The 24,036-nt window shown below is 60.8% G+C and overlaps 2 protein-coding genes across 2 annotated transcripts; one reads left to right on the top strand and one right to left on the bottom strand.

The window, feature by feature from the left end:
• The first annotated feature begins 213 nt into the window (after positions 1 to 213).
• ANKRD52 (ankyrin repeat domain 52) lies at positions 214 to 18,085 on the top strand. The gene is made up of 28 exons (XM_036457286.2): positions 214 to 379; positions 673 to 756; positions 1,122 to 1,200; positions 1,404 to 1,474; positions 2,482 to 2,682; positions 3,413 to 3,500; positions 3,624 to 3,766; positions 4,044 to 4,256; positions 4,646 to 4,724; positions 5,266 to 5,380; positions 5,557 to 5,639; positions 5,738 to 5,855; positions 6,023 to 6,091; positions 6,267 to 6,407; positions 6,531 to 6,611; positions 7,716 to 7,827; positions 8,016 to 8,087; positions 8,334 to 8,535; positions 8,736 to 8,823; positions 8,899 to 9,016; positions 10,527 to 10,746; positions 10,903 to 10,990; positions 11,068 to 11,151; positions 11,250 to 11,395; positions 11,495 to 11,577; positions 12,009 to 12,091; positions 12,260 to 12,351; positions 12,759 to 18,085. Exons 1-28 carry the CDS (start codon positions 353 to 355, stop codon positions 13,007 to 13,009), a joined length of 3,231 nt encoding a protein of 1,076 aa, XP_036313179.1. The 5' UTR covers positions 214 to 352; the 3' UTR covers positions 13,010 to 18,085.
• SLC39A5 (solute carrier family 39 member 5) lies at positions 18,046 to 23,938 on the bottom strand. Its single transcript, XM_045588071.1, has 11 exons — positions 23,879 to 23,938; positions 22,519 to 22,873; positions 21,581 to 21,764; positions 20,266 to 20,428; positions 19,961 to 20,130; positions 19,641 to 19,781; positions 19,219 to 19,315; positions 18,968 to 19,138; positions 18,778 to 18,858; positions 18,511 to 18,701; positions 18,046 to 18,302 (listed from the first exon to the last, which is right to left on the bottom strand). Exons 2-11 carry the CDS (start codon positions 22,800 to 22,802, stop codon positions 18,159 to 18,161), a joined length of 1,626 nt encoding a protein of 541 aa, XP_045444027.1. The 5' UTR covers positions 22,803 to 22,873; positions 23,879 to 23,938; the 3' UTR covers positions 18,046 to 18,158.
• Positions 23,939 to 24,036: the final 98 nt, after the last annotated feature.

The following is a 24,036-nucleotide window of genomic DNA, read 5'->3' as shown; positions in this document are numbered from 1 at the left end:
GGCCACCGGGCTGGAGAGGAGGCACCGCGCGGCCGCCCGGGAGCCGGGAACCCGCACGCGAGACGGCGGGGGGGGGGGGGGGGGAGGCGGGGGGGGCCGCCAGGGCCGGGCCGGGGGCGCCACCGGCTGGGGCAGCGCAGCCCGCGTCCTGCGGGGCCCGGGATGGCCGCCAGGGGGCGCTGCGGGCTCCCGCTCGCCTCCCCGGGCGCCCCCCCCCCCCCAGTAGGCGGGGCCGCGCTCTCCCCGCAGCCGCCGCCGCAGCCGCCGCCGCCGCCTGGGCCTCCCCGTGTCCCCGGTGGATCCTCCGCCGCCGCCGCCGGGAGCTCGATGCGGACGGAGCCCGAGCCGGGCCATGGGGATCCTCAGCATCACGGACCAGGTCAGCCCTTCCGCCTTCCCCGCTCCCCCCCCCCCCCCGGGGCCGGGCGCCGCCGCCACGCGAGCCCGGGGATGTGCGGCCTAGGCCCGGCCCGAGCCCCGAGCTCCCGCGGCTCCCGCCCCGCCCCGCGCCGCGCTCCCCTCCGCCGAGCCGGTGCCCTTGGCGGCCCGGCGGCGGCGGAAACGCCGCGGGAGCGCCCTGCAGCCGGGACCCGGCGCGGCGCCCCCTCCGCCGGAGCCCCGTCCCCCGCCGCCCGCCGCCCGCCCGCCCGCCTGACGCCGGTCTCCCCGCAGCCGCCCCTGGTCCAGGCCATCTTCAGCCGCGATGTGGAGGAGGTGCGCTCCCTGCTCTCGCAGAAGGAGAACATCAACGTGCTGGTGAGTGCGGCCGGGAGGATGGCGGGCGGGCCCGGGGCTCGGCTCCTTCCCGCCGGAGGGGGGGGCTCCGGGCTCCCCAGCGGGGATGACGCCGCAGTGCCCTCCACGCGGGGCGGCCGGGCGCCGGCTCCCGCCCTGGGGAGGGAGACCCGGACCGGAGCGGCGTCCCCCCGAAGCCCAGTGCCCGCAGCCCCTCCTCTCGGGAGGCACCGCCGCCCCCGCCGGCCCCTCGCCCGCCCTCCGCGGCGCTGGCGCGGGCCCTGGTCAGGATCCAGGGTCTGCAGACCCCGGGGGCAGGGGGTGTGGGGAAAGGCCCGGGGCTCCGCGTCCCCCGCTGCAGCAGCTCCTCTCTTCTGCCTCCCCAGGACCAAGAGAGGCGAACCCCACTGCATGCTGCTGCCTACGTAGGCGATGTCCCCATCCTCCAGTTGCTACTGATGTCAGGTGAAAGCGGGCGCCGGAAGGTGTGGCGCCGGGGAGGGACCTGCGGGAGGAGCCTCTCTCTCCGCACCCAAGGCTTGTTCCCTGAACACTGGTCCAGGCCAGGCTCCAGCCCCCTCCAGGCTCCCCGGCCCGATCCCTGGCTTGCTTTCCTGCCCCTTCGCCGCCGCCGCCGCCTCTCTAAAGGGGAAATTACTGCCCCGCAGGTGCTAACGTCAACGCTAAGGACACACTGTGGCTGACCCCTCTTCATCGTGCTGCTGCCTCCCGAAATGAGGTACCGGCCTCCCCTTCTTTCCCCAAAGAGGATGCATGCGTCGGTTCAAGGTGGAGGTTGCGGCTTGGAGAGCCTCAGTCCTCTGCCTGGCAAACTGGTCTACCCCCGGGGTAGGGAGAAGCCCAGGCCTGGCCCCTCCCTCCTGCCCCTAGAACTGGCTGGGAAGGTGGGGCTGAGTGTTGCCAGCTGATGTGACGTAAGGGCAGAGCTTAACACTGGGCTGGCAGACTGCAGGGGGCCCTGCTGCCAGGCGCCAGTGACTCATCCTTCCCTGAGGGGCCACCTCGGAGTCCGATCCCCCTCTGGGCACTGAGGAGGGACAGGGGTGGTGGTCTGCTGCATCCATGCCTCGAGCAGGATGAAAGTTGACAGCACAGGGGTCACACATGCCTCACCTGATGAGTCCATCAACCTTGCAGAGTGAAAAGGAGGCCTCCCTCTTATTTTAAGTCGCTTCCCTGGCTCGAGCCACCAGGGAAGGGTGGGGCCGGGGCTGGCGGGAAGGGGGTGGGTGGGGATGAGGGGGACCATGTTAGCCTGGGTTTCGGAGAGGAACCCACTGGTGAGGTGGGTTTGCTTACTTAGGTAATGAGAATGACTTTGGTGCCTGTGGAAGGGTCAAAGGAGGGCACTTGGGCATTTATATCTCAGGAGTGTTTATCTTTCCTGGAAGTAGTGGGGGAGTGGGTCCTCTGTATGTGTGGGTTTGCTTGGAAGTGAGTGACTGGGTGTGGGTGAAGGTTTTCAGGGTCGGGCAGAGAGTAATATTGGTGGCTTGAGGAAGAGGAAGGCATCTCTGGTTTTATCAGCAAGGTAGGGGAGGTTTAAGCTCTAAGGAGATGCAGAAGAGGGGAAGCAGGCATTGAGAGGCTAACTATGCTGTGCTGGGGGCAGGGCATGTGGGGGGATGGGGCCACCTGTGCCATGCTGACCTATTCCCTTCATTTCCTATTATTTTACTTCCTAACCCCCCTCTGTCGTCTCTGTTATCCCCTGCCTCTGAACAGAAGGTGCTGGGGCTGCTGCTGGCACATTCAGCAGATGTGAATGCCCGGGACAAGCTGTGGCAGACACCACTGCATGTGGCTGCCGCCAACCGCGCCACCAAGTGTGCTGAGGCGCTGGCACCCTTGTTGAGCAGCCTCAACGTGGCCGACCGGAGCGGGCGCAGTGCCCTGCACCATGCAGTGCACAGTGGGCATCTAGAGGTGAGGACCACGTCCAGTCCAGGCCTCGCCTCGCCCTTCCTTTCCTCCTCGTTTTTCCTGGCTTCTGGGCCCTCAGCCCTGGGGAGGAGATGCCCGATGGTTATATGAGCCGTTGGGCTCATGCACTGAATGAATGAATGGTCACATTAGATTGAAATTCTTGACTTGGACTTCAAGAAAGAGGGTGGTAAACTCTCTGGAGTTACATGGAAAATGTGTATATACATGCCTTTTTCTGAAGTGAGAGTCAGTGTCTTTCAACACATTTCCAAAGACTTTTTAAGAACCAGCAGATCGGGGGGACGTAAAGTATACCATAGGGAATATAGTCAGTAACCACATAATAACCGTGTATGGTGCCAAGTGGGTGCTAGAAATATCAGGGGGAGCACTTTATAAAGTATATGATTGTCTATCCACTGTGCTGTGTACCTGAAAACAGTACAAAACAAAATGGGAAGTAAACTGTAATTGAAAAACAAACAAACAAAAAACAAAAAAAAGCACCACCACCAGATCACCTGAAGAGACTTCCTCAAACGCCCAGTGTGTGTGGGATCTCCTTGGTGTGCCTGCTTCCTCTGTCCCCTCTGTTCTCCACGTCAGTGGTCGCCATTCGGTGGTCCGCAGACCATTAGGCTGCCTCAGCCTTTTCAGGAGCTGAGGCTCTGGTCTTAGGTAGGCTGAGGGCATGAACTTGGCACTGAAGGTGTTTCCTGTCCTGATACAGACGGTGAACCTGCTCCTCAACAAGGGGGCGAGCCTGAATGTCTGTGACAAAAAGGAGCGGCAGCCTCCGCACTGGGCGGCTTTCCTAGGTGAGAAGGATGCACAGGAAGAGGCGGGATTTGACCGTTAAGATTCCCGGGCCGGGCGTGGGGCTGCTGCCCTCGGAGAGGGGCACGCCACAAACCCTGCTTGAAAGCATCCTCTCCTCTCAGGGCATTTGGATGTCCTGAAACTGCTGGTGGCCCGGGGAGCAGACCTGGGCTGCAAGGACCGCAAGGGCTACGGGCTGCTCCACACCGCGGCCGCCAGCGGCCAGATCGAGGTGGTGAAGTACCTGCTCCGGGCAGGGGCGGAGGTGAGGGTGCTGAGTACGGGGCTGGGGCCGCGCAGGGGCAGGGCGTTGGGGGTCAGAGTCTGCGATGGAGATACGAAGGTATGGTTTTGGGAGCCATGGAGGATGTGAAAGGGTCTGAATAATGCTTACCTTAAGCAATAGTGCCCTCAGGCTTTGGGTCAGGAATCTGAGGGGGCTGAGGCAGTTACTGGATTTCTGGAGTTCTCTAGGCTGTGTGTGCCAGCTACCACTCTTGTTTACACTGACACCGCCCTTTCCCTCACCCCTGGAAATCCAGATCGATGAGCCCAATGCTTTTGGAAACACAGCTTTGCACATTGCCTGCTACCTGGGCCAGGATGCCGTGGCTATTGAGCTGGTGAACGCAGGAGCCAATGTCAACCAGCCCAACGACAAGGGCTTCACGCCGCTGCACGTGGCCGCCGTCTCCACCAACGGCGCGCTCTGCTTGGAGCTTCTGGTCAACAACGGGGCCGATGTCAACTACCAGGTACCCGCAGGGGCGGGCTGAGACCAGCGGGGGAGGAGCCTGGCTCTGGGTCCCGGCCACATCTCCCTTCTGGATAACTCGGAATTATCCACCGGCTTCCTGGGCTGATCAGAGCTTGCCTGGGACTGTGGGCCAAGAACATGTCCATAGAGCTATACCTGGGATATACATGGGGCTGCTGCTGGCACATTCAGCAGCTGTGAATGCCCGGGACAAGCTGTGGCAGACATCACTGCATGTGGCTGCTGCCAACCGGGCCGCTAGTGTGCTGAGGCGCTGGCACCCTTGTTGAGCAGCCTCAACGTGGCCGACAGGAGTGTGTCCTTTGAAAGAGGGAACAGGGCATTCTCTGTGCTTTGTACTGAAAAAAACACGCCATGTTTCCACAGAGCAAAGAAGGCAAAAGTCCTCTGCACATGGCTGCCATCCACGGCCGTTTCACCCGCTCCCAGATCCTCATCCAGAATGGTATGGATTCGGGAGGCTGCTCCCTTCCCTTCCCCCAGAGAACTCATTTCTAGAAAACCTTTCCTTCCTTCCTTCTGCCTCCCACCACGTCTTCCTGTCAAGATGGCACCTGAAGTTCTTTTTTTTTTTTTTTTTTTTTAATATATTTTATTGATTTTTTACAGAGAGGAAGGGAGAGGGATAGAAAGTTAGAACCATCAATGAGAGAGAAACATCGATCAGCTGCCTCCTGCACCCCTCCACTGGTGATGTGCCCGCAACCAAGGCACATGCCCCTGACTGGAATCGAACCTGGGTCCCTTCAGTCTGCAGGCCAACGCTCTAACCACTGAGCCAAACTGGTCCCGGGGCACTGAGCTAGGCGCCAATGCAAATTGCCCTGCTCTGCCTGCCCCTTCCCCTAAGGCTGACAAACAGGATGACACATGTGGAATGCTTAGCCTGGCACGCAAACTTACTAAGCACTCAGATGGGCGCTAACTAGTAGAAGTGGTCTGAGGCCTGAGACCTGCCTGAGCTTATGCATCTGCATCCCCCTCAGGCAGCGAGATTGATTGTGCCGACAGATTTGGGAACACGCCACTGCACGTGGCCGCTCGCTACGGACACGAGCTGCTCATCAGCACCCTCATGACCAATGGCGCGGACACCGCCCGGTGAGTCGGGGCTCCCAGACCCACTAATGGGCTGCTCAGATGCCTCACACCAAACACGGAGGCACGAAGAAGCTTGCTAAAGGGAAGCTTGCAATCTCCTAGGCTGGCGGTGGGTCAGGGGAGGAGGCCTCACTGGTCCCTCCTGGACCAAGGAGTGAGCCCCAGCTTCTCCCTAGGCGCGGCATCCATGACATGTTCCCCCTGCACTTAGCTGTCCTCTTTGGATTCTCTGACTGTTGTCGTAAGCTTCTTTCCTCAGGTACGTGCTGACCGGGGGAGGTGGGCAGGTACAGGGGAGCAGACGCCTGTCCTGCTCAGCGCCCTTACCTGGGATCGGTGGCTGGTCTGGCCCTGCAGGTCAGCTGTACAGCATTGTATCTTCACTCAGCAATGAGCACGTGCTTTCAGCTGGATTTGACATCAACACGCCTGACAACCTGGGCCGCACCTGTCTTCATGCTGCTGCTTCCGGAGGGTGAGCCTTCCCCGCCCAGGCCTTGGGGGGAGAGGCGGGCGTGGGCCAGCTCCTTCCCTGCCCTCATCTCTCCCCTCACGGAGCAGTTCCATCTTCTCAGCCCCTCCCTGCGCCCGTGGCTTCTCCCTGAGGCTTCCACTCTCTTAACCTCGTCCTCTTCCCTTCAGGAATGTGGAATGTCTTAATTTGCTGTTGAGCAGTGGAGCTGACCTGAGGAGGAGAGACAAATTTGGAAGGTGTGTTCATGTGCACAGGTGTGCGGAGGGCTGTCTGATCAGAGAGACAAACCACAGCGCGGGCTGGGGAGTTGGAGACTAAGTGAGGAGAATGTTAGGAAGCAGCTCTTGGCTGTGCATCTGGTGCATTTGGATCGTCCCTGATGCCTCCACCTGCCTCTTTCCCACCCCCCAGGACCCCGCTGCACTACGCAGCCGCCAACGGCAGCTACCAGTGCGCCGTCACGCTGGTGACCGCCGGGGCGGGCGTCAACGAGGCTGACTGCAAAGGCTGCTCCCCCCTCCACTACGCTGCCGCCTCCGACACCTACAGGAGGTGCGACTCCGCCGGCCGCCGTGGCCTCTCAGCCCCACTCACACACACACACACACACACACACACACACACACACACACACACCCCCGCGCCTCCCCTGACGTCTTCCCTCTCCCCCCACAGAGCAGAGCCCCACTCCCCTGCCAGCCACGATGCGGACGAGGACGAGCCGCTGCAGGAGTCCCGCAGGAAGGAGGCCTTCTTGTGAGTAGCTGAGAAGGCCGGGGTGCGGGTGCTTCCCGCAGTGCCAGCCTCCTCTCCTCCCACCGCAGGCACTCAGCGCGGTGTGTGTGGAGCCTGAGTTCAGTCCTGGACTGAGCACTGTGGGCAGAGACAGGCGTATGAGGCATGTGTCTTCCTCAGGAACAGGTGGTCTTCTTGAGAGGACCAGGAAAACCAAACACACAAGTCATTTGTTTATTCCACAGCATTAATTGAGTAATTACTTATTAGCTACCAAGTACTGTGCTGCGTACTGAGGATAAAGGGTACATTATCTCATTTTTCTGCTTTATAAAAGCTAAAAGTCAGTTGGGAAAGATAAATGAAAGGACACTTACACATTCCAATGTGAGATGTTAATAGGGGAAGTTGGGTACGGAGTGTATGGGAACTGTACCATCTTCACCGTTTTTCTGTAAATCTGAAACTCCTCTAAATACAAAGTTTATCTTTTTTAAAGGGCACTTACAATCAAAGAGGCTCAGCTTTGTGATCTTTGGCAAGTAACTTAACCTCTCTTTGCCTCAATTATCTCAACCATAGTAAGGATAAGACTAGTACCTGCCTTATAGGAAGGATCATTTGAGGATTAAGCTATTTAATGCACAGGAAGTGCTTAGAACAGTGTGACCCCTGGTGAGGGCTGCATTGTATGATCACTACTGGTACTACGGCTACGGCTGCTGAGCAGTGCGAAGGGGCCAGGGAGAACAGGAGAGGCACCTGACTGGGAAGGGGGGGCCTCACAGGAGAGGGTGCTGGGCCGGTGAGGTGAGCTCCAGATGGGCTGGGAGGAGGAGCCTTTAAAGTAGAGGGTCAGCAGGCCTGGAGGTCGAGAGTGTCCATCAGCAGAACGCTGGTAACTGGTACTTGTGTCTGGGTCCTTAGAGGGTGTGGAAGCCACAGTGGTTTAGGGCAGACGTGAAGGAGGGCAGGGCTGGAGCGGGAGTGGATGGGCAGGAGATGGCAAGCCTGGGTGTTGGCCAGCGAGGCTTGGAGGGGCTCCCTGGCCCCTCTCTCTGCCTGTCCCAGATTGTGCCCTCCTGGGCTGGCCTGTCCCCACTCACAGTCCCCTCCCGCCCCCAGCTGTCTGGAGTTCTTACTGGATAACGGTGCAGACCCCTCCGTGCGGGACAGGCAGGGCTACACAGCTGTGCACTATGCAGCCGCCTATGGCAACAGACAGAACCTCGAACTGGTACGTGTGGGGTGTGGCCCTGGACAGGGCACCTTTGTGTTTGTGGATTCTGAAACCCAGGGGTGACTGAATCAAATGTGGTTTCTAGGTCCAGGGGCTGGCTCGGGGGATTACTGTTGGTAATCGGGGGACAGGGCTAATATCTTGGGATTTCCAAAACCTTAGCACCTGCTGTCCTGCCATTGCAGCTCTTAGAAATGTCCTTTAACTGCCTGGAGGATGTGGAGAGCACCATTCCAGTCAGCCCTTTGCACTTAGCTGTGAGTCCCAGCCTTCCCTCCTGCCTGCCTTGTCCTCCCCTGCCCCTCATGCAGGTACACTGTGAACCGCCTGGCTCTGTCTTCTTGTGAAGATGCGGCAGGCGGGCAGTGGTCTGGGGGGGAGGCCGCGCAGGTGAACCCGAGGGGCTGAGGGGCTGTGAGGAGGACTGCTGGTTGCAGGCTCCCGGAGCCTGGGAGCAGAGGCAGCGCCCTGAGCTGTGGCCATCGGTCGCCCACACCCTCCAGGCCTACAATGGTCACTGTGAAGCCCTGAAGACACTGGCCGAGACGCTGGTGAACCTGGATGTAAGGGACCACAAGGGCCGGACCGCGCTCTTCCTGGCTACTGAGCGAGGCTCCACCCAGTGTGTGGAGGTGCTTACGGCCCACGGCGCCTCCGCCCTCGTCAAGGAGCGCAAGCGCAAGTGGACGCCCCTGCACGCTGCTGGTTCGTGTGCCCCTCCGGTGCTCCTCCCCCGCACCAGGCCTGGGGGACCGCACCCTCCCTCCGAATGGGACCGGGGCGGAGTGCGTGGGGTGAGAAGGATGGAGACTTCGTGCTGATTTGTAGCTTCCCATCCCCCGACCCCTGTAGCCTTGCCTGGCCTCCGTCCCCCGACCATGCCCTGACCAGCCCTCTCCTCCTAGCTGCCTCTGGTCACACTGACTCCCTGCACTTGCTGATCGACAGTGGGGAACGAGCTGACATCACAGATGTCATGGATGCCTATGGACAGTGAGTGTGTGTGGGCCGGGGTGGAGCCGGGCTTTCCCGGCGCTGCGGGGCCCTCACCTTCCCGCCCCCTCTTAGAACCCCACTGATGCTGGCCACCATGAACGGCCACGTGGACTGTGTACATCTGCTGCTAGAGAAAGGATCCACAGCTGATGCTGCTGACCTCCGGGGCTGCACCGCCCTCCACCGCGGGGTGAGTGAGCCGGGCGGGGAGCACAGGGCCCCCCAGGCGTAGGACGGAGGGCGTCCAGCAGGTGGGCAGGACTTTGTACGAGTCTTATGGGCCTCACTGTGTGTGCTTGACATCCTCAGTGGATCTCCTGGATCACCCTGCTTTGTCATCACAACCAACCACCTGCCCCCAGCCACCTGCCCCCCAGCCAGCCTGCTCCCCAGCCAGCCTGCCCCCCAGCCAGGCCTGCCCCCCAGCCAGCCTGCCCCCCAGCCAGCCTGCCCTCCAGCCAGCCTGCCCTCCAGCCAGCCTGCCCCCCAGCCAGCCTGCCCCCCAGCCAGGCCTGACCCCCAGCCAGCCTGCCCTCCAGCCAGCCTGCCCCCAACCAGCCTGCCCCCCAGCTAGCCTGCCCCCCAGCTAGCCTGCCCCCCAGCCAGCCTGCCCTCCAGCCAGCCTGCCCTCCAGCCAGCCTGCCCCCCAGCCAGGCCTGACCCCCAGCCAGCCTGCCCTCCAGCCAGCCTGCCCCCAACCAGCCTGCTCCCCAGCTAGCCTGTCCCCCAGCCAGCCTGCCCCCCAGCCAGGCCTGCCCCCCAGCAGGGATGCCCTGCTGGCCCTGCCCCATTGGGTGAAGATGCCATACCCAGTCCTTCTCCGCCATCTCATGTCCTAAAGCTGCCTCCTGGTCCCCCAGGATTGTTCAGTTCCCTTAGTCTCCTTACTCTGCACCTGTCTCCCATTCCAGAGTGCCAGGATTCACTCTTGCTACCCTGATTACACGTTGGCTTAGGGGTGTCGAACTCAATCAGAGAAGGGGCCAAAATCTAAAATCCAGCCTAAATCGCGGGCCGAATGGTTTACTGAACAGTCATAAACTGTCATTGTGATGGAAACGCAGCGGAGTGCAGGGATGACAGCGCGGTGCGGGCCACATTGCAAGGCCTGGCGGGACGGATTTGGCCCGCGGGCCTTGTGTTTGACACATGTGGCTTAGAGTCTTAGACGCAGTGGTTCTCAACCTTCCTAATGCCGCGAACCTTTAATACAGTTCCTCATGTTATGGTGACCCTCAACCATGAAATTATTTTCATTGTACTTTGTAACTGTAATTTTGCTACTGTTAATGAATCGTAATGTAAATATCTTTTTCTGATGGTCTTAGACGACCCTGCTAGCGACCCACAGGTTGAGAACCGCTGCTGTAGAGCCTAAGACCATCGGAACACGGGGAACTGTATTTAAGGGTCGCGGCATTAGGAAGGTTGAGAACCACTGGCTTAGAGAGTAAAGGAAGCAGCTGCTGATCGCTAACACTTGGAGTCACTATTGTAAAGGCTAGGATCAGACGGGGTGGTAAACACACAATACGACATACAGGTGATGTGTTTGTAGAATTGTGTATCTGAAACCTGTATCATTTATTAACCAATGTCACCCCAATTAAAAAAAAAAAGACTAGGATTGGGGCTCTGGATGTGGCTCTCACTCCTGGTCCTTGGAGAGGGAGTGGCTCCTCACCCGCCCCCCCCCCCAGGCAGTGACCGGCTGTGAGGACTGCCTGGCTGCCCTGCTGGACCACGACGCGTTTGTGCTGTGCCGAGACTTCAAGGGCCGCACCCCCATCCACCTGGCCTCCGCCTGCGGCCACACCGCCGTCCTGCGGACCCTGCTGCAGGCTGCCCTCTCCACTGACCCCCTGGATGCCGGAGTGGATTACAGCGGATACTCGCCCATGCACTGGGCTTCTTACACTGGTACGGGGCTGGGTCTTTGCAGGACGAGTGGGTTGAGGGAGGGACCTGGCTTGATCCGGTTCTGGAGTTAGAGTGGAGTGTCAGGAGACGGGAGAGGACAGGCGCAGGGAACCTTGTTGTTGTCTCTCCATCACGGCTCTGCCTTCCTCACGCCAGGACATGAAGATTGTCTGGAGTTGTTACTTGAACACAGCCCGTTTTCATACCTGGAAGGGAACCCCTTCACTCCTTTGCACTGTGCAGTGTAAGTCCCCCCAGCCTCAGCTCTGCTCCGGGAGTGGGCTTCTCTCGTCCCCCTGCTGAGCCTTCCTGTTCCCGCAGAATTAATAACCAGGACAGCACCACAGAGATGCTGCTGGGAGCTCTGGGTGCCAAGATTGTGAACAGCCGAGATGCCAAAGGACGGTGAGTGGCGGCGAGAGGCCTGGGGGGACGCCGCTCTGGCTCCTGCGCAGGCGGGAGAGCCGCTCCCTCTCACTGTGCCGGGCCCCGCCCGCCCGCAGGACCCCCCTTCACGCCGCTGCCTTCGCGGACAACGTCTCCGGGCTGCGGATGCTGCTGCAGCACGAGGCCGAGGTGGACGCCACGGACCACACGGGCCGCACTGCGCTCATGACGGCGGCGGAGAGCGGGCAGACTGCTGCTGTGGGTGCGTTTCCGCAGGGGAGGCGCCGCCCGCCCGGGGCTCTGCATCCGGGCCGCCTGCCTGGGCCGTCTCACCCTCTGCTCTGTCCCCTTTCTCTTATAGAATTTCTGCTGTATCGAGGGAAGGCAGACCTGACTGTGCTGGATGAGAACAAGAACACTGCGCTCCACTTGGCTTGTAGCAAGGTACCGCCTGCAGCCGTGGTGGTGAGGCTGCACGGGGCAGGGCGTGATGAGGGGCTGGGGGCTTGATGGGGCAGAGGACAGGCGTGGAGGTCAGGATCAGCTAGCCAAGTGGTCGGCAAACCATGGCTCTCAAGCCACATGCGGCTCTTTGGCCCCTTGAGTGTGGCTCGGCGTTAGAACCGTTTCTTCAACACAGACGCGCCCGGGCCACGGAGTTTCAGCCACACTGTGCGTGCCTCACGTGGTGTTTGTGCAAGAGCCACACTCAAGGCGCCAAAGAGCCGCATGTGGCTCGAGAGCCGCGGTTTGCTGACCACTGAGCTAGCCTGTCAGACGGTGGAGTAGCTCTTTGTCCCACTGCCTCACGCCCTGCTCCTCTGAGGCCTGTCACACTTCCACTTCACAAGTCTGCACTCTGTCCTCTCCCTCAGGGCCACGAGAAGTGTGCCCTCATGATCCTGGCAGAAACCCAAGACCTTGGCCTTATCAATGCTACCAACAGTGCGCTGCAGATGTGAGTGCCGGGGAGGGGGCTCCTGGCGGGGAGAGGCAGGCGGGGAAGGAAGAGCTGCCTGCACTGCAGGGCCCTCCGGCGCTCACAGTGCTCCGCACCCTGCCTCTCCTACGGGGCGGAAGCGCAGCTCGCATCCCACCGACTTCCTGCTCCTCTTCCCGCCCCAAGGCCACTCCACATCGCTGCCCGGAACGGTCTCGCTTCTGTGGTGCAGGCCCTGCTGAGTCGTGGGGCCACAGTGCTGGCTGTGGATGAAGAAGGTGAGTGGGGCCCTCCTGTCCTGGGTTTAGGGTCAGGGACACTTCGGGAGGGGACCTCTTAAATTTGCTGTGAACTGGCTTTTCGCCCCAAGGGAACTCCTCAGAGCAGGGACCCAGCACCGGCATGCCAGTCTCTGAGGGCAGCCTGTTGGAACTGGGTAGAGCCAGCAGGATCCTCAGGAGGACCCCCACGTCCTTCGGCCTCCGTTCCCCATGCCCCCCTTTGGCTCCACATGTCCACAGCCACCTGCCAGCTTCCTGTGACCCTCATGGCCCTGACTTCTGGCCATACTGGGTGCTTGCCTGCCTTGGTCTGCTCCGCAGATGAGAGAGCTCAGGGCCCGGGAGAGGGGGAGCGCGGCCCTGAGATACCGGACTCGGGGCCTCAGATCCCACCTTCCCTGCAGGTCACACCCCAGCACTGGCCTGTGCCCCCAACAAAGACGTGGCGGACTGCCTGGCCTTGATCCTCTCCACCATGAAGCCTTTCCCACCCAAGGACGCCGTCAGTCCGTTCAGCTTCGGCCTGCTCAAGAACTGCAGCATCGCCGCTGCCAAGACGGTGGGTGGCTGCGGGGCCCTGCCCCGCGGGGCCTCCTGCCCCTACAGCCAGGAGCGGCACGGCGCCATCGGGCTTGATGGCTGCTACTCCGAGTAGCCCCTTCCAGTGTCCCTCCCCTGCCGGTGGCTTGATATCTTATTCTATTTATTTAGAAAAGTCTATACATTTAGGGCACTTTAAAGGAGAACACGACTGGGGTGGGGTTGGAGCGGGGAGAAAAGCACTGGGGAGCAGCTGCTCACCCCTTTGCCATTCCATCCTGGCCTGGCAGGGGTCTGGGACCGACAGGGAGCACCCCAGGCCCTTGGTACCCCCAGGGCAGCCCCTTCTGCCAAGTGTCCCAAAATGATTGCTAAATGCCTGGCTCCCCCTCTCTTACCCCATCTCTCAGTTCCCTCTTTCTGCTGCCAGCGACCCCGACTCTCCCCTCGGACTCCCCTCTGTGTCCCCCGCCCCTCCTGCCAGGCACATCCCTCCTCCTCTTCCATACCCATCACTGCCTCCCTGCTCGGCCGGCTCCTCCATCCCCGCAGCAGTGAGAAGCCTTAATTTCTGGTACTGTGTGAGCACTCTGGGGGCACCCCCTCCCCCTTTAGGGGCAGCTAGTGGACAAGGGGGGAGGATATTTAGCACTGGGGCCTGGAGCTTTCCCCCGTTTCTGTATCCCGCCCCCCTAAAGTTCAAATGCAAAACACTTGAAGCAGCAACTACTGTACCTGGGCCCCAATCCTGCACTCTTCCCCTGGCCGCCTCATATGCAAATCAAGGGCTGGTTCTGCCCCCACAGCCTACTCCCCTCTGCTCCCTCCCCGCTGGCCTGGCCCCCACCACGCACTTTAACCTGCTCCTTTAACTTCTTTCGGGAGGCCGGAGCCTCTGGTCATTCCCTCCCTGGCTCTCCTCTCTTAACTCTGAGGCTTGTCATGAGTTTTTAAGTAAGCATTTTATCCTTTAGGGGAAGAAACAAATAATTTCCTGCCCATTTCAAAACCACAGCCCTGTTGTGTCCTACGTGTTTCAGGCATGTGTATGCATGTGTGGAGGGAGGGACTGTCTCTTCCTCCTGTGCCCCGGCCCTCTAGTTCCCCTGCTCCCTGTCTGCTGCCACCTCCCATTATGTCCAAGAGCGCCCACGGCCCCGTCACTCCTGATCTGAAGCCAAAGATGGTGGGAGGGGCAGGGCGGGCGAGGGACCGTGGCTCCTCGGGACCGGCTCCCCTCCCAGGAGGACGGAGCTCTGGGCTGAGGAGCAGCAGAGCCTGAGGCATCAGGGAGAGGGGTTTGAGCAAGGGGCTGCACTGAGAAAGAGTCCTCTAAGTTGCACCCTAAAAGCCAAACTGGGCTGCAGTGAGGGGGCAGTTTCTTCTTTAATGTAGCATTGAATTTGGCCCTGGTCCCTTCAGAAGCCCTGTCCACCATCTCCTAGCTCAGCCTCCTGGACAGCTGGACCCTCCCCCAGCCCGGTGTTCCCTTCCTCACACTCAATACCTCAGCCAGGGGCCAAGACACAGAACTTGAATAGAGGTCATGCCCCCTCCGCGCCCACAGTGCGTCCTCGCCCGGTTTGGCTCCATCAGTATTGTCCCCTGAGAACTGGATGGGCTTCGTTTACACAGCGGAGGGGCTCCCCGCCCGGGGCCCCTCATTCTCCTGCCCCTCTCCCATGCTTGCTTTATTCACCATCGCTCCTGATTTCCAGACGTGGCCCCTGCGAGTCTTGCTACCCTTGCCAAGGGTGGGCTGAGGGGAGAGGGGGCATCCCAGGGCCCCTCCCTCCCTCACAGATACCCTTAACCATACCTCATGCCGGTTCCCTGATGCCTGGGGTGTTTGTCCAAGTCCTCATTCTTCTGTCCCTTGTCCCTTTCTGTCCTCTATCTTGCTTCCCCCACCCCTTAGTTCCTAAACCATTTCAAAGCTTCCAGTGACCATTGTTGGTGAGAAGGATTGTGCAGCTTTTAGTTTTTATTTTTGTTTTCAAAGCCAAAGGGCCTTGCGACGCCCCTCTTGCCCGCCCCCCTTACGCCCCGCCCTCCCCTATACGACAATCAATGTGACCTCTCTTAAGGGCTGCAGTGCCCCCCGCTGGATCTGCAGAGCTTGCCCCCGGCTAATTCTCTCCTGAACCTTCCCCCTCCATCCCTCCCTCATTTTGGTGCTGGGAACGAGGCGGAGGGGCGGGGAGCCTCGGGGTGTCAGTCGTGTTCTCCTTTGGGGACGGTCGGTCGGTCGGTCGGTCGGTGATGAGAGTGCTTGTCAGGAGCCCGCGGCTTTTGGTGAGGTTCTGGCGGCTGCTCCCGCTGCCCGCGGCACCGTCAGCGGTGCTGGGCCCGCGGCGGCCTGTCCCCCGCGAGGCGCGAGGCGGAGGACACGCAGCCCCTCTCCAAGCCAGAGGGCCGCCCAGTTCTCAGTCCCTTGTGTTTTTGAAGCCTTTTGACCATGCTCATGGCCACTGCATATTTATTTTAATGTTAAGATTTTTTTAACCTCTGACTTAAACGGGTGTGGAGACGGGAAAAGCAGGCAGAATGCCCCGGTCTTGAGGGGGTGGGGGGGGAAGAAACCTTCCCGGCGCCTGCCCCCCCCTCCCCACCGCAGCTCTAAAGCACTTGCTTCAAGTAATAAGCACTTTGAGAAAAGGCCTGTTTTGAGTGAGGATCCTGGGAGCAGCCCCAGGTCCCAGCAAAGGAGACAGAGCGAGGGCTATACAGGAGACAGGGAAACAGACGTGTGAATCCGAGGGCGAGATGAAGAGCCAGTTTTTAGTTTCCGGTTTTGGGGGGATATGTGTCTGATGGGGCGGTGGCTTCGGTGGGGTGTGTACTAACCTTCGGAAAAACACGGCACAAACTGTGGGTCCCAGGATGGACCGACAGACCCAGGTCACTGCCACTGTCCAGCTGAGACTGACGGGCCACTCCCCGCCCCTGGCCGGAGCCATAGGACTGCTGAAAACCACTGAATGTACAGCCGCGCTGGGTGGGGGGGCCGGGGAGGGGCTTCTCCTTGTGTTTGGTGCTGTGGGGGGTGGGAGAGAGGAGACTGAGGGACTGCCACCCCACTTAGACGTGTTCCTCGGGGTGGAGGGCTGAGGGCCTGGCTCCCTCTCAGCCCCGGCCAGGCCCCTCTTCCTTCCTCATCCCTATCCGTTTTGACTGTAAGTCCAGCTCACCTTTGCCTTCAATATGTAACCAAAGGAAAACTCAATACTGTTTCCACCGCTGTCTGCCCACCGAGCGCCTCTTCCTCCGAGACCCAGAGGGGAGAAGAGGCTGGGGGCACCGGAGCGTGGGGCCAGAGCGAACGGTTCTGCCGCTGAACCCCCAAACCTCTGGGGTCTCAGAGGGGCCCTGAGGCGGGGCGGAGCCAGGCTGGAGGGCTGGGAGCAGGCCCACTGTGGATCTCGTGCACATGCGTGTTTTTTCGTTCGAATGACTCCAGTGACTGTGCTCCAGCAGGGAGGCCCCTTCCTCCTTCCCTCTCCACCATTCCTCCCCTCTCCCCACGCCCAGTGCTCATCCCCTCCTCACCCCCCTTCCCACCGCAAAGGAAAATAGCCTTACAGACCCTAGCCCAGAACCCCCGGGGCCACCCCCGTGGAGCCCCGTCCTGCCGAGTTTGAACCCTACCTTGTAAGAAGGAGGGAGAAGGAGCAAAGCAGCCCTTCCCCCGATCATGTGGCTCCGTCCCCGCACTGGCCCCGGCGGGCCAGGCCGAGGTGAGGAGTCTTTGAGGACCAAGCCCAGTGGTCTGGGAAGAGGGAGGTAGAGAAGGAAGGGTCTGTCTTGAGGACTCCCTCCTCCCAACCCAACCCCTAGAGAAGCGACCAAATCCCAGAGATGGGAGGAAGCTGGGTGGGGAGGGTCTGCTCTATGAATTACTTGAAGGTACTGACTCTGAGGCTGCTGTTGCCCACGTAGGTGTGAGGGGGACGTGTCACTGCACCGGGAGGCGGCGGGCGAGAGGATCCACCCCTGGCCGTCTCGCTCCTGCGAGGCCCCTCCCCCGGGAGCCGGCTTCGCCCCCAGGGACGCTGGGGGAGCCTTCCCTCCATGTCCATCCCTCACTGTGGGCGCCCTCTCCAATTGCACTAAAGTAGCTGTTGTGCCAGTCTTACCCCCACAGCAGGTGGGGTCTCTGCTTCCAGTCCTTTCTCCCCCACAGCCTCTGCTCCCTCCCGGACAATCTCCTGTTCCCTGTTTCCCGGGTAGCTCAGCTTTGTGTGTGTGCGTTCGGGGTGGGGTGGGTTCCGGCTGGGGGGCTTGGTCGGGGTTGGGAAGGGCTAGGGGAGAGATGGAGGATGAAGTCTCCCATCCCCTTCCTCAACCCCAAGCCACAGAGGCCTGGGAGGGAGGGTGCCTACTCTCGCTGCTGTGTGTCTTGCAGATGTGCCAAAACGGGGTTGGGTGGGGGGGAGGGTGCCTGGCAGAGTGGCCCCCAGGGTGGCTCTCTCAAAGCAATACAGTTCCTCCTGCCTGGGGGACGGCAAGACAGGGGAGAGGGTTGGGTGGGGACCTGGGGGTTCCCTGTGTACAGCTGTGTATATTCAGGGTGTTCTCTGTCTGGTACTCGCTGCGGACGTCACGTGTGTGTGACCCCCCCCCCCCCGTGCCCTGCATGACCTGTGATGCTGCAGACACCACCATCCTGTGTGCAAGGGTGCGCGGGGCGCCGAGGCCGTGTCCCGTGTCCTCGGTGCCCTCCACCCTGTGACCCATGTACTCGGTTGTAGGAAGTAAAGAGAACTGAGCACAATTCACTGGGTTCTAGTTGAATCTTTCTCTAAGCAATGCTCCCCTTCCTGCCCGCTCCCTGCCTTGGATCCACCTGTGGTGCTAGCGTTGGGGTCGGGGGTGTTTGATGCTGGTGGTCAGCAATAAAGGGCAGGTGTGCCCGGATGCCTGTATCCCCAGGGTGCTGAGGGCAGCAGGAAAAAGGGGGGACCTCAGTGCACTGCCCCATCCCTTCCCCTCCTCCCTGGGCTAAAGCACAACGCTGTCCCCACAGATTGATGCACCCTGCGTCCCCTAGGTCCAGCTCGTGTCCTCCCCCCAACCTGCTTTGAGCCCTCTCCCACCACATCCTGGTTTTCTATGCTGTTTTGGTGCAAGTACAACTGTCGTAGTCATGGCTTTAGGATGGGTTCTGTTTATTAAAATCCTATTGCTCCTACTGGCCCTGTGTCCCGCCTCCATTCCTGTGGTTGGGGGGAAGGAAGGGCAGCTGGATGCCTTCCGCTGGCCCGTCAGCCCTCAGAGACCAGGGGCCGCAGCCGCTCCTCCAGCAGGACGATGGTGAGCATGAGGCTGCCCCCCAGCAGCAGCCCCAGCCCCTGCAGGAGCACGTCCCGGGCAGGGAGGGGCTGGGGAGGACGCAGCAGGGCTGGCAGCTGAAAGGAAAGGAGAACGTCAGGGTCCTGCCTGCCTTGTCCCCAGGACACGGGAGGGTGTCAGGCAGTGTCCGAAGCCCCCGCCCCGGCTCCGGCAGGCCCTCGCCTCTCAGGCTCTGCAGGCCTGTGGTCGGCAGCCTGTTCCGTGTGGCCCCTCTCCCCCACCCAACTCCCCCCCTCAGTCTCTCTGCACCGCCCCACACCTCACCATGTCCACGAGGGCGACATAGAGGAAGACCCCAGCGGTAACCCCAAACACCAAGGGAGTGAGGGGGACGGGGCCCAAGCTGAGCCCCACCCCCAGGGCTGCCCCCGCGAGTCCCAGGGCTCCGGACACGAGGCTCAGCAGCAGCAGCCGCCGGAAGTGCAGCCCCGCCCGGAGCAGCATCGCAAAGTCGCCTGTTGGGAAGAGAGGAGGGAGGATAAGCCGGGGCTGCCCTCACCAGTGCCACCCCGACCCCACTGCCATTCCTACCCAGCTCGTGAGGCAACTCGTGGCAGAACACCGCGAGGGTGGTGCTGAGGCCGCTGGAGAAGCCATCGGAGAAGGCAGCGCCTGGGGTGCAGAGCTGGAGGTGGGCGGTCTGGAAGGAAGCTCTCCCCGGGGGCCCTCTCCCAGCCGCCAGGAGCCAGGCGCCCGGCCTGCCCCTGCCCCCCCGGCATACCTATGGCCAGCCCATCGGTGAGGTTGTGCAGACCGTCTCCCAGGAGGACCATCCACGTGATGCTGGTGTCACTGCCGCCCTGGTGCCCGTGACTGTGGCCGAGGTGCCCGGGAGGGCCCGGGGCTGGTGGGGGGTGGCTGTCCGGCTCCCCGCAGCCCTGAGTCTCTCGTTCTGCAGGAGGAAGGACAAGGACAGTGTTAGTGGCTGCAGGTGAGACTGGGAGCCTAGTCATCCTCTTCTCCTCTGGTTACCTGGAGCTGCCGGCAGGGGCCGAAGGGCCATCCCACTGCTGTCCTCGGGGTCCAGGGCCCGTGTTCTGAGAGTCTGTCTTTTCCGCCTGCAGCAGCTCTAAAACAGGGGGTATCCCTCCTGGTGGAGGAGGCAGCAGAGCTGGGGGCTAAGGAGAGGCCAGGCTACCGGCTGGGAGCAGGAACACCTGCTTCTGTTTTTGGCCTCCACGCTCTTCCCAGTTTGGCATCTCCCTGTTGCCTTGAACTCGGGAGAGGAAGCTATGGGGCCAGAGTCCTGAGTCTCTGCTGAGGGAGCCCTGCCCAGCCCGTTAGCAGTCAGGCCTGCGGTCAGGCAGGTGGCGCAGCCAGGAGCACACTCAGCCCCTCACCCTCTGGCTCACGTGGCCAGTTCCTGGCTGGAGGAGGAGAGGAGTGCCACTCACCGGCCTGAGCCCTCGGCGCCGCAGGATCCCTAGCGTGTTCTCCAGCAGGAAGAGCAGGAAGAGACCGCCCAGTACCGACAGCCCTGGAGCCAGGTCTTCCTCTGGCTGCCCGCTGTGCCCGGAGTGATGCCCTCCTTGTGCCTGCCAGAGAGGACATCAGGACGACCCCAGAAGCCCCTGCACCCGACCGCCCCCTCCTGGGTGTGAGGTGGCAAGCCTTCACGCCCCTGCCACCAGAAGGCAGTGTGGGCTGACGGGGCGGGGTGTCCTGTGACTGGGAACACCATGGGGCAGGGGAACACGGAAAGGGATCCACATACATGTGGCAGCAGGTGTAGCAGCGCGTCCCCACAGAGGGTGCCCACGGCCAGGGCCGCCAGGAAGCCCAGCAGGGGCTGCAGGAGACGAGATCCCAAGAGGCGGAGCAGCAGCAGCGAGAGGGGCGTGGGGAGGCTGAGCAGCAGGACCGCCAGGGCGCTGTGAACCAGGGCTGGAGAGTGGGGTAGGGGCTCAGAGGCAAAGATACACTGCAAGGGGAGGGCAGTGCCCAATGAACCCCCTTCCTTGGCAAGGAGCCACTCCCTACCAGGATTCAGGGTGCCCCCCCACCCTCTCGCTCACTGACCAGATAGTAGATCCCCTGGTGGGGCTGGAACTGGGGCCTGGATGCAGACACGGCTGTCGATCTGGTAAAGCAGGGCTGGGCACAGCAGAGCGAACTGACGAGGGGTCAGAGGAGCAGCGGGGCTCAGGCCAAAGTTGACCAGCAGCTGGGAGCCATTCAGACACTAGGGGAGTTGAGTTGGGAGTCATACATTCAACTGTGGCTCCGATGTGCCTTCTACCCCCTGGGCTCCTGGGTCTCCCAGGCCCCCTCTCGCCACCACCCCCATCTCCCCCTCACCACCCCCCATCCCGCCCCTTTGCATCCGGGAGGGACTGGGGGACAGGTACAGGTACTCAGTATGTGTTAATTAGTGAATATTCAAATAATCCAATGCAAATAGTCAAAACAATTTCCTCCCTGCCGAGCACCTGATGATTTCACTGATTTAATCATGGAGTTGGTTGGACAACTAGAGTTCTCCAGTCCAGATTCTTAGAAGGGAAAAAAACACCTGTAACGCTATCAGACCTTCCTCTCAACAGTCCCGTCACGTGTACCCAGCCTTGGCCTGAGCGCTTCCTGCTGGGGGGCTCCCTCTCCCAGGCCTGCTCCAGGCTGAGGTCTGGCCGCCCTCCGGCGGATGTGGGACAAGACAGCCGTCAGCTCTCTGCAGGTCTCCGCGACAACCAGCCCCACAGCCTACCCTGGGCTGCTTCTCTGGGGTCCAGTGTGACACCTACGCTGGGATGGCATCCCCTAAGCCCACATCTGGGTTGCCCTGGCCAGTGTTGCTCAGTCTTTAGAGTCAGCCCTGAAACCAAAGGGTCTCAGGTTTGATTCCCAGCCCAGATGGGGGGCATGTGGGAAGCAACCAATCGATATGTCTCTCTCACATTGATGAATGTTTCTCTCTCCCACCCTCCTCCCTCCTACTCTCTAAAAATCAATGGAAAAATATCCCTGAGTGAGGATTAACAACAAAAAAGGCCACATCTGGATTTTTAAAAAAGGACTGTATTAAATTACTGAATCTTTATCCCTGGCTGGGTAGCTAGTTGTTGAGTGTCATCCTGATACACCAAAGTTGCAGGTTCGATCCCCAGTCAGAGCATATACCAGAATCAACCAATGAATGCACTAAATAAGTGAAACAAGGTGGATGGGGGGTGCGTGGATGTGGAAGAGGGGATAGATGATGAGAAGAAAAAAAAAAGTGGAACAACAAATTGATGTTTCTAAAAATCACTAAGTAAATAAAAAATGTTTAAATTACTGGCTCTTTAAATATTTTATCCCATGGCGCCACCCCCTCTCCAGAGATCATCAGACTCACGTCCTCATTCCGATGGTCAGCCAGTGAATGGTCCAGCAACAGGAGCCTGTGGAACAGGTCCAGGCCCGAGGGGGCTGGCCCATGGGGGGGGTGGGGGGCCTTTGGTTCCTCAAGGTCACCCCACCCTGAGGGACCCAGAGGCAGCTCTGCCCAGACGTCCACGTTCAATTTGGGGTCCTGTGGCCTGGATGGATGGGATAGAAAGTCAGATGCCCAGCCCTGGCCACTTTTGCCCAGTGGTTAAGGGGTCAGCCTGGGACGGAAGCGTCTTGCTCAGGTTTGATCCCTGGTCAAGGGTATGTATCTGGGTTGCAGGTTTTGATCCCTGGCCTGGTCATGGCCGGGGTGAGAGACAAGCAATCCATGTGTCTCTCACATCTGTTTCTCTTTCCCTCTCCACTCCCTCCCTCCCTTCCATCTCTAAAAACCAATGAAAAAAATACCCTCGGGTGAGGATTTGAAGGAAAAAAGTCAGTCAGATGCCCGTGTTCTCTGAGAAATCCCACTGGAGAGACACCCAGGGAGCATAGAGGAAGAGGGAAGACCAGGCACTGGCTGGAGTTCCTGGGACCCAGACTTCGTAAAATGTCAGTCCTGGGAGGATCTGAGAATGGTCCGCTTATAGGAACATGGGGCCTGGGCGTGACAGGAAGTGGGAGTTGTGGAACAGCCAAAAACACTGCAAATTGGGAGTCAAGTCAGCTGGAGACATTGAGCTTTGGGGCTAAAAACAAGGAATTGAAGGGCACAGGAATTTGGGAAGGAGAGAATGAGAAGGCAATAGAGGCAAAAGAAGCCTTAAGAGGGATACAAGGAGTCCGTTTCTGAACCATCTGTAACCTCAGAAATCTTCATTTAGGAAGCAGAAGTATGCAACTGCAGAGAGATCTGAGCACCACAGAGAGCTGGGTGTGGGCTTGGGCTGGGGAAGGGGGTACCTGTGTGTGCCGTTGTCTCGCGCGGGGGGTGCGGGCCGGCCAGCTGGAGGCCCGTGCTGCCCCAGGCGCAGCCCCTGCACTTGGCCGAGCCCCAGGCTGCGGAGGAGCCTGGCCAGGCCGCCCGCGGTCAGCGTGCCGTTCTCCCCGTACAGGTCAAACAGCTGGGCCAGGTAGTGGTTCTGCTCCAGCTCCGCAGGGCCCAGGCTGGGGGCCGAGCCCCCTGCCCAGCTCAAGGCCACACACACGCACAAGCCAGCCAGCAGGTGACTCGTCGGGAGCCCCATGGTTGGGAGGAACTGGTCAGAGGCTCTGGTTCCAGCTTCTAGTCCCCCCGGAACATGCTGAGGACGGCGCCTGGAAGGACAAGGAGGAAGGTCGCTGCTCCTGCTCTGCTCTCGGCTCGGGGCCAGAGGGGACCCCTCTCCTCACTCAGCCCCACTCCAGCCTCCTTCCTCCCACCCCATTGCCTCCCGCAGGAGCAGCCTCTCCTCTCCTTTGCCAGTTCCTAGAACACCTTCTTTGACTCAAAGCGCTCCCCTCACCTGACCCAGAGCTGGCAGCCTACTCCCTGTCCCCTAAGCCTTGCCCCCGCTCTGCCCCCCAATCCCCAGAGGCTCGCCCCCACTGGTGGCAGAAGAGCCTCGTCACCTTAGGTCCCCGTCAGGCCTTGTGGGCACTAAGAGGCTCCTGAGCCAGTCGGGAGGGGAGCCAGAGGGCTCAGCCTCCAGGCTCCCAGGTGGAACAGAGGCCACGTCAGATGGAAGGCTGGGATGGACAAGCCCCCCCTCTTAGCCCACCTGCCTTGGGGCGGGGCAAGTGTGGGAAGGCTCACATGGTAGAGGAGTTAATGGTTCACTGGTCTCTTGGATGGGGTCAAAGGTCAGTCTCTGCTGGGGCCCCCAGTAGGGAGGGGCCACCCTCTGCCCCTGGAAGAGCCACATGGCTAAGGAGAATCTGGGCCTGGTCATTTCTCCGAAATACTCTACCCTCCAACCGGCCGGCACTCTGTGAGCCTTTCCCTGCACACGCTCTCCCCCACCTACCTCACATCTGGCTCTGGGCTTCGTGCATCGCCCCCCAGCCCCATTCCCCGGGCAAGTTGCACCCAGCTGTTCCCGAACTGGAGAGGAGGGTGAAGCAGCAGCTTAAGTGGCAGCCCACGTGCATGGGAAAGGCATTGTTTTTTGCAGTTCCCCACCCGAGGGAGCAAGTGCCAGGGCGCCGGAACCAGTGGCCGGGCGCGGGGCAGATCTGCTGGAGAGGGAGGAAGCACCTGCTCCCCTGTGATGTCTGACCTGGCTCAAAGTCAGGGGGCAGTCTGAGGGGGGCGATTGGCCCAAGGGGTCAAGGTTGGTATTACCTGAGAGCAGGAGACAGAAAGGACGCCCAGAGGAAGGGGGACACAGCCTTCTGGGTTCCAGCTGTGAGGGGGGATAGGCAGGCAGGCGGACAAGGGTCACCTGCAGGGAGGGGGCAGGGGAGGGACACTACCTTAAAGGGGCAGACCTGCTTTGCCCG

Source organism: Pipistrellus kuhlii, unplaced genomic scaffold, assembly GCF_014108245.1.
Source record: "Pipistrellus kuhlii isolate mPipKuh1 unplaced genomic scaffold, mPipKuh1.p scaffold_m20_p_3, whole genome shotgun sequence".
Classification (NCBI taxonomy): domain Eukaryota; kingdom Metazoa; phylum Chordata; class Mammalia; order Chiroptera; family Vespertilionidae; genus Pipistrellus; species Pipistrellus kuhlii.
Note: the sequence above shows the minus strand (reverse complement) of the source record. Positions and strands in the feature narration are given on the sequence as shown.

Coding starts and splice junctions, on each gene's coding strand:
- ANKRD52 (XM_036457286.2), top strand. CDS start 353: ATGGGGATCCTCAGCATCACGGACCAG. Junction 11,152..11,249: donor AGCCGAGATGCCAAAGGACG/GTGAGTGGCGGC, acceptor GCCCGCCCGCAG/GACCCCCCTTCACGCCGCTG. Junction 11,396..11,494: donor CGGGCAGACTGCTGCTGTGG/GTGCGTTTCCGC, acceptor TTTCTCTTATAG/AATTTCTGCTGTATCGAGGG.
- SLC39A5 (XM_045588071.1), bottom strand. CDS start 22,802: ATGGGGCTCCCGACGAGTCACCTGCTGGCTGGCTTGTGCGTGTGTGTG. Junction 20,429..21,580: donor CTGACCATCGGAATGAGGAC/GTGAGTCTGATG, acceptor CAACTCCCCTAG/TGTCTGAATGGCTCCCAGCT. Junction 19,316..19,640: donor GGCGCCGAGGGCTCAGGCCG/GTGAGTGGCACT, acceptor CCCCTGTTTTAG/AGCTGCTGCAGGCGGAAAAG.